The 13,271-nt window shown below is 37.5% G+C and overlaps 1 protein-coding gene across 1 annotated transcript; it reads right to left on the bottom strand.

The window, feature by feature from the left end:
* LOC107615861 (glycine-rich cell wall structural protein) lies at positions 1,144 to 2,077 on the bottom strand. Its single transcript, XM_021111975.1, has 2 exons — positions 1,789 to 2,077; positions 1,144 to 1,745 (listed from the first exon to the last, which is right to left on the bottom strand). Exons 1-2 carry the CDS (start codon positions 2,075 to 2,077, stop codon positions 1,144 to 1,146), a joined length of 891 nt encoding a protein of 296 aa, XP_020967634.1.

The raw sequence follows: 13,271 nt of genomic DNA, 5'->3' as shown, positions 1-13,271 counted from the left end.
ATATATATCCCAGGTGTATATTCTCATTACATATATATTTCCTTTCGCCTCTCGAAAGGAAGAAACACAATGAGAATAAGGATGGAAAAGAATTTGTAAATTTCAACTTTTTTTAATTGATTTTTACCATTATATTGATAAAATATTTGTGTGGATCTTATAATTAGTAGATCCCATATTTAGTCCAAACCTTATTGATGAATATAAAAAAAATGTTAAGAAACCAGCTACTTTTATCAAATATTAATTAAAAATAATAACTTTTGTTAGTCACTACTTCTCGTGACAACCAAATTAGCCACATGAACATGAAGAAGCAGATCATCTTTGTCTATTTCCTCTTCACTTTTAAGTTTTAAGAACAAAAAAGAATTTTATAACATAAAGATTAGAATGCAACTGAAAAGGACAATTCACAAGATCTGTTAGCTGGTTACGCAAATAATAAATGTTTTCTTCCTTATTATTATTGTTGAAAGGATAAAATATTGTGCCGTGAAGAATAAAACGATACACAAACTTTTCAAAGCGCGTACTCATTCAATTTTTGCCAAGTAAATCCTACGTACTACTTATTAGAAAATGATCTTTCATACCCATATATTCGACAGTGACGAGCCGTTTTTCTGTTTATCTTTTTAATTATCAGCACAGGGGAAAACCATCATATATCAATTAATTTCATGGTTCATTTATTTTACGATATAATTTTAAATTTTTTTATCATTTTGATCCTACTCCTTGGTTTTGGGATTATATCAAGTGCTGTATTATTACACTCAAATTTATGTTCTCAAGTATTACATTCAAGAATTGTAACTTTGTTGCTTATGTTTGTGATTGAAATTGGAGATGACAGAAAGATTAACTCTCATATATTGGCAACGTAAGACACATAAAAGGGAAGAAAATGTCTAATTCTTTCATTAAACTTTAATATCGGCAAGGAGAAGTACATCAATGAATATTATAACAAAATATTATTAAAGCGTAAATATTTTTCTCATGCATAAACTTTTGACAAAAACCAATTCAGAATTATATTGCAAGTGCAACAAATTAAATAAAATAGTATATATGAGGAACACTATAATATGATTGATATAATAAAGTTTCATGCATTGCATGCAACGTAAAAAGCACTCAGTGGTCAGCTCCCCCACCAGCTCCTCCACCAAACCCACCTCCTGCTCCTCCGCCAAATCCTCCACCTCCACCTCCACCTCCACCTCCACCTCCACCTCCTCCGAAGCCACCACCAGATCCCCCTCCAATACCACCACCGAAACCTCCACCTTTACCAAATCCTCCTCCAACACCGCCACCTGAGCCTCCTCCAACACCGCCACCAAAACCACCACCTTTGCCAATTCCTCCTCCAAGGCCACCACCCTTTCCAAATCCACCACCAACACCACCACCTAAACCACCACCTTTTCCAAAGCCGCCACCAGCACCGCCACCTAATCCTCCCCCTTTGCCAATTCCACCTCCAAGTCCACCACCCTTTCCAAACCCACCACCGGCACCACCACCAATTCCATGTCCTCCACCAACACCACCGCCAAGTCCTCCACCTTTTCCAAAACCACCACCGGCACCACCACCGGCACCACCACCGTGTCCACCACCAAGACCTCCACCCTTTCCAAATCCGCCACCGGCACCGCCACCGAACCCATGTCCTCCACCAAGACCACCACCTTTTCCAAAGCCGCCACCACCACCAAGTCCTCCACCCTTCCCTATTCCACCACCAATGCCATGTCCTCCACCAACCAAACCCACCACCAACACCTCCTCCAAGTCCATGTCCCCCACCGCCACCTGCACCCCCACCAAAGCCTCCTCCACCTCCAGCCCCACCGCCTGCACCACCTCCAAAGCCACCCCCAAAACCACCACCAGCTCCTCCACCACCACCAAACCCTCCTCCAAAACCACCTCCCTTTCCAAATCCGAAGTTCTTCTCCTCATTCACACTCGCCACATTCCTTGCAACCACAACATTGGCCACAAAAGCATTAACACACAGCAACAGCAACACTGCTGCAACTCTTTTGTCAACTCGTACCATTTTTCTTCGATCACTGACACACACACTCTTCAATGTTTGTTCTCCAATCCTCGTTGGGGATGAGAGTAGTGAAGTCTCCTTTAAGCATGAAGAGGATTTTATAAGCGAATACCCCACAGCTTGCATTAATGGAGTCTCAACTGCTAACTGCTTCCAGCATTTAATGAAAATAGCGCTGTTATAATTGTAGCACAATTATTCACGTACCGTTTGGTGCACCTGCTTTTCACACGAAAGGAAAAACTCTCTTCAACATTATTCAAAAACCATGTACTCTGCAATTTGAGACTTCTTCACATGCCTATAGCTACGTTGCTACTTGCCATTTAATTTATACACCATGTTCCCTCTTCTCCAATTGGCCATTGCCCAAGTTAGGCATTGCCACCAAGTTTTGTTCTGCTCTTTTTAAAGTAAAAATTATTTTAAATGTTTATTCAGTTTCAAAAAAATTAACAATTTAAATTCAGTAATTTTAAATTAAAAAAATTAAACGAAGCTCATATTATATGAATGTCCTAAATTATATGAATGTCCTAAATGCAAACAGGTTACTTACATGTTTTGTTTGTATATTTATATAAATCGAATTAAATTCATTCGATTTACACTCTTTTAATGTAAATCGAATCATCAATTGGATTTGAATTAGTAGGTACACTAGTAAATCAAATTTATTAGTTTCGATTTACTATGAAAAGCTATTTTAGTTAAATAGTCCCCAATAAATCAAATCAATGAGCTTTGATTTAAGACCCATGGTAAATCGAATTAAAAGGCTTTGATTTATAGCCCATAGTAAATTAAATTGAGTAGTTTCAATTTATAGGAAACGAAGTGTTAGGTAAATCGAATGAAATAGATTCGATTTACTAGTTGTGTACCTATATATACAATTCGAATTCAATTATTTTGAATTACAATTCACAACTTCTTCCACTCCCAAACTACACCCAAGAGAGAAAAGTTAGGCAATAACACCGCAAAAATTCAAAACTGCAAACATGGAGGGCGATTCAAATCGTATCTATCGATTACATGGAGTTGTCTATATTGCTGGTAGCATTGGTGCGCAGAAATCGTGACGGTTCCATTCCTTGATAACGGCGCTGAAAACTTTATACGCACGTTCATAATCTTAATTCTTTGTCACAACTTCGCACAACTGATCAGCAAGTGTACTGGGTCGTCTAAGTAATAAACCTTACGTGAGTAAGGTTCGATCCCACGGAGATTGTAGGCTTGAAGTAAGCTATGGTCACCTTGTAAATCTCAGTCAGGCGGATTCAAATGTATTAAGAGATTATAGTGTACTAAAAGATAATTAAAATAGGATAGAGATACTTATGTAATTCATTGGTGAGAGTTTCAAATAAGCGTATAGAGATGCTTTCGTTCCTCTGAACCTCTGCTTTCCTGCTGTCTTCATCCAATCATTCCTACTCCTTTCCATGGCAAGCTGTATGTTGGGCATCACCGTTGTCAATGGTTACTTCCCGTCCTCTCAGTGAAAATGGTCCAAGATGCTCTGTCACAGCACGGCTATTCATCTATCGGTTCTCGATCATACTGGAATAGGATCCATTGATCCTTTTGCGTCTGTCATTACGCCCAGCACTCGCGAGTTTGAAGCTCGTCACAGCCATCCCTTCCCAGATCCTACTCGGAATACCACAGACAAGGTTTAGAATTTCCGGATCTCAGGAATGGCCATCCATGGGTTCTAACTTATACCACGAAGATTCTAATATCTCGGACTCGGTCCCCTGTATTAGATATCCAAGAGATACCCATTCAATCTAAGGTAGAACGGAAGTGGTTGTCAGGCACGCGTTTATAAGTTGGGAATGATGATGATTGTCACGATCATCACATTCACATTGAAGTGCGAATGAAGATCTTAGAAGCGGAATAAGTTTGTATTGAATAGAAAAACAGTAGTACTTTGTATTAATCCATGAGGAACAGCAGAGCTCCACACCTTAATCTATGGTGTGTAGAAACTCTACCGTTGAAAATACATAAGTGATAATGGTCCAGGCATGGTCGAATGGCCAGGCCCCATGAAAGTCTAAGATAGCATAAAACTAATCAAAGATGCTCTTACAAAGATAGTAAAAAGTCCTATTTATACTAAACTAGTTACTAGGGTTTACAGAAATGAGTAAATGATGCAGAAATCCACTTCTGGGGCCCACTTGGTGTGTGCTTGGACTGAGCATTGAGCTTTACACGTGTAGAGGTCTTTCTTGGAGTTGAACGCCAGTTTGTAACCTGTTTCTGGCGTTTAACTCTACTTTGCAACCTGTTTCTGGCGTTTGACTCCAGAATGCAGCATGGAATTGGCGTTCAACGCCAGTTTACATCATCTATCCTTAATCAAAGTATGGACTATTATATATTTCTGGAAAGTCCTGAATAAATAAACAAGGAGATTAAGGAATGAGTCCACCTTAGTGAGGGTGGCGTCTTCCTCTTCTTGAAGAACCAATAGTGCTCTTGAGCTCCTCTATGTCTCTTCCTTGTCTTTCTTGCTCCTCCCTCATAGCTCTTTGATTTTCTCTAATTTCACGGAGGATGATGGAGTGCTCTTGGTGCTCCACCCTTAGTTGTCCCATGTTGGAACTTAATTCTCCTCGGGAAGTGTTGATTTGTTCCCAATAGTTTTGTGGAGGAAAGTGCATCCCTTGAGATATTAGTGGTTATGGAAAAACAAAAAAAAGCACTGCTTTTTCCACACCAAACTTAAAATGTTTGCTCGTCCCCGAGCAAAAGAAAGAAAGTAGTAGTAGAAGAAGAAAATAGATGAGATGGAGAGGTGTGAGTGGTTTGAATTTGAGTGGGTGGGTGTAGGTGGGTTGTATGATGGTTTTGGAAGAGTAATGGAGGTGATTGGTGGAGGTTAATTTGGGGAAGAGAGTTATGAAAAGGTGTGAAGAGGAGAGAATAGGGTTAGGTGGGGATCCTGTGGGGTCCACAGATCCTGAGGTGTCAAGGATTTTTGATCCCTGTACCCTTTAGACGTGAAAAATGACCTATACATGCAATCCTGGCGTTTAACGCCAGACTGCTGCCTGTTTCTGGCGTTAAACGCCACTTCCATGCTCTGTTCTGGTGTTTAACGCCAGGTAGATGCTTGTTTCTGGCGTTAAACGCCAGCTTGGTGCCTGTTTCTAGCGTTAAATGCCAGACAGATGCTTGTTTCTGGCGTTTAAATGCCAGACTATTCTCTTCCAGGGTGTGCTATTTTTCATTCTATTTTTCATTATGTTTTTTATTTTTCAGTAGTTTTTGTGACTTCACATGATCATCAACCTAAAGAAAACATAAAATAACAATAGAAAATAAATAAATATAATTAGATAACATTGGGTTGCCTCCCAACAAGCGCTTCTTTAATGTCAATAGCTTGACGGTGAGCTCTCATGGAGCCTCACAGATGTTCAGAGCATTGTTGGAACCTCCAAACACCAAACTTAGAGTTTGAATGTGGGGGTTCAACACCAAACTTAGAGTTTGGTTGTGGTCTCCCAACACCAAACTTAGAGTTTGACTGTGGGGGCTTTGGTTGACTCTGCAGTGAGAGAAGCTTTTCATGCTTCCTCTCCATGGTTACAGAAGGAGATCCTTGAGTTTTAAACACAAGGTTGTCCTCATTCAGTTGAAGGACTAATTCTCCTCTGTCCACGTCAATAACAGCTCTTGCTGTGGCTAGGAAAGGTCTTCCAAGGATGATGGATTCGTCCTCATCCTTCCCAGTATCCAGGATTATGAAATCAGCAGGGATGTAAAGGCCTTCAACCTTTACTAGCACGTCCTCTACTTGTCCATAAGCTTGTTTTCTAGAGTTTTCTGCCATCTCTAATGAGATTCTGGCAGCTTGCACCTCAAAGATTCCCAGTTTCTCCATTACAGAGAGTGGCATGAGGTTTATCCCTGATCCAAGGTCACATAGAGCCTTCTCAAAGGTCATGGTGCCTATGGTACAAGGTATTAAGAACTTTCCAGGATCCTGTTTCTTCTGAGACAATCTCAGTTGATCCAGATCACTCAGTTCATTGGTGAGCAAGGGGGGTTCATCTTCCCAAGTCTCATTACCAAATAATTTGGCATTCAACTTCATGATTGCACCAAGGTACTTGGCAACTTGCTCTTCAGTAACATCCTCATTCTCTTTAGAAGAAGAATACTCATCAGAGCTCATGAAGGGCATAAGGAGGTTCAATGGAATCTCTATGGTCTCTAGATGAGCCTCAGATTCCTTCAGGTCCTCATTGAGGAACTCTTTATTGATCACTGAATGTCCCAGGAGGTCTTCCTCACTGGGATTCACGTCCTCTCCCTCCCTTGTAGGTTCGGCCATGATGGTTAAATCAATGGCCTTGCACTCTCTTTTTGGATTCTCTTTTGTATTGCTTGAGAGAGTACTAGGAGGGGTTTCAGTGACTCTTTTACTCAGCTGGACCACTTGTGCCTCCAAATTTCTAATGGAGGATCTTGTTTCATTCATGAAACTTAGAGTGGCCTTAGATAGATCAGAGACTATGTTTGCTAAGTTAGATGGATCCTGCTCAGAACTCTCTGTCTTTTGTTGAGTGGATGATGGAAAAGGCTTGCTATTGCTAAACCTGTTTCTTCCACCATTGTTAAAGCCTTGTTGAGGCTTTTGTTGATCCTTCCATGAGAGATTTGGGTGATTTCTTCATGAGGGATTATAGGTGTTTCCATAGGGTTCACCCATGTAATTCACCTCTGCTATTGCAGGGTTCTCAGGATCATAAGCTTCTTCTTCAGAAGATGCCTCTTGAGTACTGTTGGATGCAGCTTGCACTCCATTCAGACTCTGAGAAATCATATTAACTTGCTGAGTCAATATTTTGTTCTGAGCCAATATGGCATTCAGAGTATCAATTTCAAGAACTCCCTTCCTCATAGACGTCCCATTATTCACAGGATTCCTTTCAGAAGTGTACATGAACTGGTTATTTGCAACCATGTCAATGAGCTCTTGAGCTTCTGCAGGCGTTTTCTTTAGGTGAATAGATCCACCTGCAGAATGGTCCAATGACATCTTAGATAGTTCAGACAGACCATCATAGAAGATATCCAGGATGGTCCATTCTGAAAGCATGTCAGAAGGACACCTTTTGGTCAGTTCCTTGTATCTCTCCCAAGCTTCATAGAGGGATTCACCTTCCTTTTGTCTGAAGGTTTGAACATCTACTCTAAGCTTGCTAAGCTTTTGAGGAGGAAAGAACTTGGCTAAGAAAGCTGTGACCAGCTTATCCCAAGAGTTCAGGCTATCTTTAAGTTGAGAGTCCAACCATACTCTAGCTCTGTCTCTTACAGCAAACGGGAAAAGCATAAGCCTGTAGACCTCGGGATCAACCCCATTGGTCTTAACAGTATCACAGATCTACAAGAATTCAATTAAGAACTGAAAAGGATCTTCTAATGGAAGTCCATGAAACTTGCAATTCTGTTGCATCAGAGAAACTAATTGAGACTTAAGCTCAAAATTGTTTGCTCCAATGGCAGGGATTGAGATGCTTCTTCCATGTAAATTGGAATTTGGTGCAGTAAAGTCACCAAGCATCTTCCTTGCATTGTTATTATTTTCGGCCATGTCTCCTTCTTTTTCGAAAATTTTTGTCAGATTTTCTCCCGAGAGTTGTGCTTTGGCTTCCCTTAGTTTTCTCTTCAGAGTCCTTTCAGGTTCAGGATCAACTTCAATAAGAATGTTCTTATCCTTGTTCCTGCTCATATGAAAAAGAAGAAAACAGAGAAAATATAGAATCCTCTATGTCACAGAATAGAGATTCCTTTATGTGATTAGAAGAAGATAGGAATGTAAGAAGGAGAAGAGGAAAAATTTGAACATAGAAAGGAAGATGGGGTTCGAAATTTTTTTAGGTGGAAGAGAAGTGTTAGTAGATGAATAAATAAATAGAAGGAGATGAGAAAGAAAAGAATTCAAAAATTTAATAAAATAAAATAAGAATATGTTAAAATTAAATTGAAAATTCAAAAATTAAAATTAAAATTGAATTAAATTAAAATTAAAAACAATTAGTTAATTAAAATGAAATTTTGAAAAAGGAGGAAAGGGTTTTCAAAAATTAAAGGTAGAGAGTTAGTTAGGCAGTTTTGAAAAAGATAAGAATCAAATAAAAAGTTAAGTGGTTAATTGAAAAAGATTTGAAAATCAAATTTTGAAAAAGATGTGATTGAAATTTAAAAAGATGTGATTGAAACAAAAAGATAGGATTGGTTGAAAAAGATTTGAAAATTAAATTTTGAAAAGATAGGAAGTTAGAAAAGATTTTGAAATTAATTTTGAAAAAGATATGATTTAAACTTAATTTGAAAAAGATTTGAAAAAGAAATTTAAAAAGATTTGATTTTGAAAATTAAAGTTGATTACTTGACTAACAAGAAACAAAAAGATATGATTTAAAAATTAAATATTGAACCTTTCTTAAGAGGCAAGTAACAAACTTTTAAAATTTTTGAATCAATCACATTAATTGTTAGTAAAGATTTTGAAAGTTTAGAACAAAATAAGGAAAAGATTTTGAAAATCAATCATAAAGTTTTCGAAAATATGAAGGAAAAATTGAAAAAGATTTGATTTTTGAAAAAGATTTGAAAAAGATAGAATTTTTAAATTGAAAATTTGATTTGACTCATAAGAAATAACTAAATTTTAAAAAGTTTTGAAAAAGTCAACTCAAATTTTCGAAAATTTATGAGTGAAAAAGGGAAAGATATTTTTTTTATTTTTGAATTTTAATGATGAGTGAGAAAAACATAAAAAAGACTCAATGCATGAAAATTATGAATCAAAACAAGAAAAATATGCAAGAATACTTTGAATATCAAGATGAACACCAAGAACACTTTGAATGTCAAGATGAACACCAAGAACTTATTTTTGAAAAATTTTCAAGAAAAGAAAACATGCAAGACACCAAACTTAAAAATTTTTATTCTTTAGACATTAATGATTCAAGAATGCATATGAAAAACAAGAAAAGATATAAAACAAGAAAATATGAAGATCAAATAAGAAGACTGGCTAAGAACGACTTGAAGATCATGAAGAATGCAATGCATGAAATTTTCGAAAACAATTTTTTTAGAAAATTAAAAAGATGCAATTGACACCAAACTTAAAGCTCAAACAAGAAACACAAAATATTTTTTGGTTTTATGATTTTATTAATTTTTTTTATTTTTCGAAAATTAATTAGGAAAAATGAAAAAGAAGAAATTATTTTTTTGTATTTTTTGAAAATAAAAGAGTAAAAAAAAGGTTAAAATTAAAATAAAATTACCTAATCTGAGCAACAAGATGAACCGTCAGTTGTCCAAACTCGAACAATCCCCGGCAATGGCGCCAAGAACTTGGTGCGCAGAAATCGTGACGGTTTCATTCATTGGTAACGGCGCTGAAAACTTTATACGCATGTTCATAATCTTAATTCTTTGTCACAACTTCGCACAACTGACCAGCAAGTGCACTGGGTCGTCCAAGTAATAAACCTTACGTGAGTAAGGTTCGATCCCACGGAGATTGTCGGCTTGAAGCAAGCTATGGTCACCTTGTAAATCTCAATCAGGCGGATTCAAATGTATTAAGAGATTATAGTGTACTAAAAGATAATTAAAATAGGATAGAGATACTTATGGAATTCATTGGTGAGAGTTTCAGATAAGCGTATAGAGATGCTTTCGTTCCTTTGAACCTTTGTTTTCCTGTTGTCTTCATCCAATCATTCCTACTCCATTCCATGGTAAGCTGTATGTTGGGCATCACCGTTGTCAATGGTTACTTCCCGTCCTCTCAGTGAAAATGGTCCAAGATGCTCTGTCACAGCACGACTATTCATCTGTCGGTTCTCGATCATACTGGAATAGGATCCATTGATCCTTTTGCGTCTGTCATTACGCCCAGCACTCGCGAGTTTGAAGCTCGTCACAGCCATCCCTTCCCAGATCCTACTCGGAATATCACAGACAAGGTTTAGACTTTCCGGATCTCAGGAATGGCCATTCATGGGTTCTAACTTATACCACGAAGATTCTAATATCTCGGACTCGGTCCCCTGTATTAGATATCCAAGAGATACCCATTCAATCTAAGGTAGAACGGAAGTGGTTGTCAGGCACGCGTTCATAAGTTGGGAATGATGATGATTGTCACGATCATCACATTCACATTGAAGTGCGAATGAATATCTTATAAGCGGAATAAGTTTGTATTGAATAGAAAAACAGTAGTACTTTGCATTAATCCATGAGGAACAGCAGAGCTCCACACCTTAATCTATGGTGTGTAGAAACTCTACCGTTGAAAATACATAAGTGATAATGGTCCAGGCATGGCCGAATGGCCAGCCCCCATGAAAGTCTAAGATAGCATAAAACTAATCAAAGATGCTCTTACAAAGATAGTAAAAAGTCCTATTTATACTAAACTAGTTACTAGGGTTTACAGAAATGAGTAAATGATGCAGAAATCCACTTCCGGAGCCCACTTGGTGTGTGCTTGGACTGAGCATTGAGCTTTACACGTGTAGAGGTTTTTTCTTGGAGTTTAACGCCAGTTTGTAACCTGTTTCTGGCGTTTAACTCCACTTTGCAACCTGTTTCTGGCGTTTGACTCCAGAATGCAACATGGAACTGGCGTTCAACGCTAGTTTACGTCATCTATCCTTAATCAAAGTATGGACTATTATATATTTCTGGAAAGTCCTGGATGTCTACTTTCCAACGCAATTAAGAGCGCGCCATTTGGAGTTCTGTAGCTCCAGAAAATCCACTTTGAGTGCAGAGAGGTCAGAATCCAACAACATCTGCAGTCCTTCTTCAACTTCTGAATCTGATTTTTGCTCAAGTCCTTCAATTTCAGCCAGAAAATACCTGAAATCACAGAAAAATACACAAACTCATAGTAAAGTCCAGAAATGTGAATTTTAATTAAAAACTAATAAAAATATACTAAAAACTAACTAAATCATACTGAAAACTATGTAAAAACAATGCCAAAAATCGTATAAATTATCCGCTCATCAAGCATCACTGAAGAGGTTAGTAAATAAAATTTATTTTCTTCAAGATGAATTAGAATTGTTAGTAATATTAAGTCGCTTAGAATATTTCATTATAAGCGTTAGGTGAAATTTTTAAACTACAAATGGTAACGAGTTACAAGTCCCACGACACAGGAGCGGGATTCTCTAAAAAGCCAAGGTCGCGGGTGGCCAAGAGGGCCCACTTGGAGACTTGGGATCTCAGCAGAAAATGGCTTAAAGCCGGCCGATAGGCGAAAGAGAATCAACTAGTTTAGTTCTGATCTGAGTAGGCTTAGAATAGGGAATACTAGAACCCTGGGAACCGGGGCCTGAAAATTACATCTAATAAGAATGTTACCCTTTTTCGTTGGGGATCAAAATCTTACTTTTTCGAGGGTCGAGCCATAACGGATTGATGTGGCGTAGCGGCGACTGGAATCGATCTGAATGAAGCTTCAAGCGTAGTTCTGGGGCTTCTCCTATACCCCGCCTATATAGCCTACCATTAATGACTAGTTGAACATCAGGAACGGAACAGAGAACAAAGAAAAAGGAATTGTCCCGAGGGGCACTACTCCTTCTTCTCCTTCATCGTCGAAGGTCCTTTGTTCTTCGCTTTGAAAGAGACCGACTATAGATCTCTTTCTCTCACGCTATTTTATATGAGGTACACAAGAGTACTTCGCGCCACAACCATCTCTTTTTTATAAGTTCTACGGACCGATGCCTGCTGCTTCATCTGGGAGAAAAGAATCATAGATATGCCGGTCATTAGAAGGAAGAACCGCCATAAAAAGATTCCTCGTGTATCATCTGTAGCAAAACTATGAACGGAAGCTAGAAAAATACACAAACTCATAGTAAAGTCCAGAAATGTGAATTTTAATTAAAAACTAATAAAAATATACTAAAAACTAACTAAATCATACTGAAAACTATGTAAAAACAATGCCAAAAATCGTATAAATTATCCGCTCATCAAGCATCACTGAAGAGGTTAGTAAATAAAATTTATTTTCTTCAAGATGAATTAGAATTGTTAGTAATATTAAGTCGCTTAGAATATTTCATTATAAGCGTTAGGTGAAATTTTTAAACTACAAATGGTAACGAGTTACAAGTCCCACGACACAGGAGCGGGATTCTCTAAAAAGCCAAGGTCGCGGGTGGCCAAGAGGGCCCACTTGGAGACTTGGGATCTCAGCAGAAAATGGCTTAAAGCCGGCCGATAGGTGAAAGAGAATCAACTAGTTTAGTTCTGATATGTTAAAATAGTGATTTAGTAGTTTGTTAGAATTTTAAAACTACAACTGCAAGTTAGAGTAGTAATTATAAATAACTGTTAGTTAGAGTAGTGATTAGAGGTTCTGTTAGAATTTGTAATTAGTTTTAGATGTTAGATTAATTAGGGACTAGAATTTTTTAATTAGAATTTAATTTAAGTTAAAAGTGTTAGTGATAATAGTGATTTAGGATTGTAATATATTTTACATGAAATTTTTTTATTAGAATTTTTTGTTTAAGGTGATTTTAGATTTAACTAGCTTGGATTTATTTTTTGAATTTGTTGGGATATGCGTATTGTAAGATTATTTGTTTGGGTTTAAGATATTTTGTCTAAAAGGGCATGCATTATTTAATGTTTATTTAGTGAATTATTTTGTTAATTGCTATGGTTCTTAGAATTTTTTTTTATCGTTATACAGTCTATCCGATGTATCACTAGCATGAGGAGACAGTATAGTATGTCCTTAGACGATAGGATCATTCTGTACTTACAGATGACTAGCTTATACCATCTTGCGAGGCTCAACGACCATTGATTTAGGTTGAATGAGCTGCTAATCAGTACATTTGTGGAGAGATAACGTTCGGAGACGCATACCTTTCATATGTCATTCGGAGAGTGCATGATTACGTTACAAGATGTGGCATACTGCCTCCCGATCGATGAAGAGTACATCAGTGGATGTCTGACAAACTTTAAAAGGTACATTGAGAGGGGCAGACCTACATGGACTTGGTTCGAAGAGCTATTTAAATACGAGTATATTTATTTAAATTTAAAAATTTTAAAATAATAAGAGTTCTTTTATTTTTGATTTAAAAATAATACG

Source organism: Arachis ipaensis, chromosome B09, assembly GCF_000816755.2.
Source record: "Arachis ipaensis cultivar K30076 chromosome B09, Araip1.1, whole genome shotgun sequence".
Taxonomy (NCBI): Eukaryota; Viridiplantae; Streptophyta; class Magnoliopsida; order Fabales; family Fabaceae; genus Arachis; species Arachis ipaensis.
This window is presented reverse-complemented; position numbering and strand designations above follow the sequence as displayed.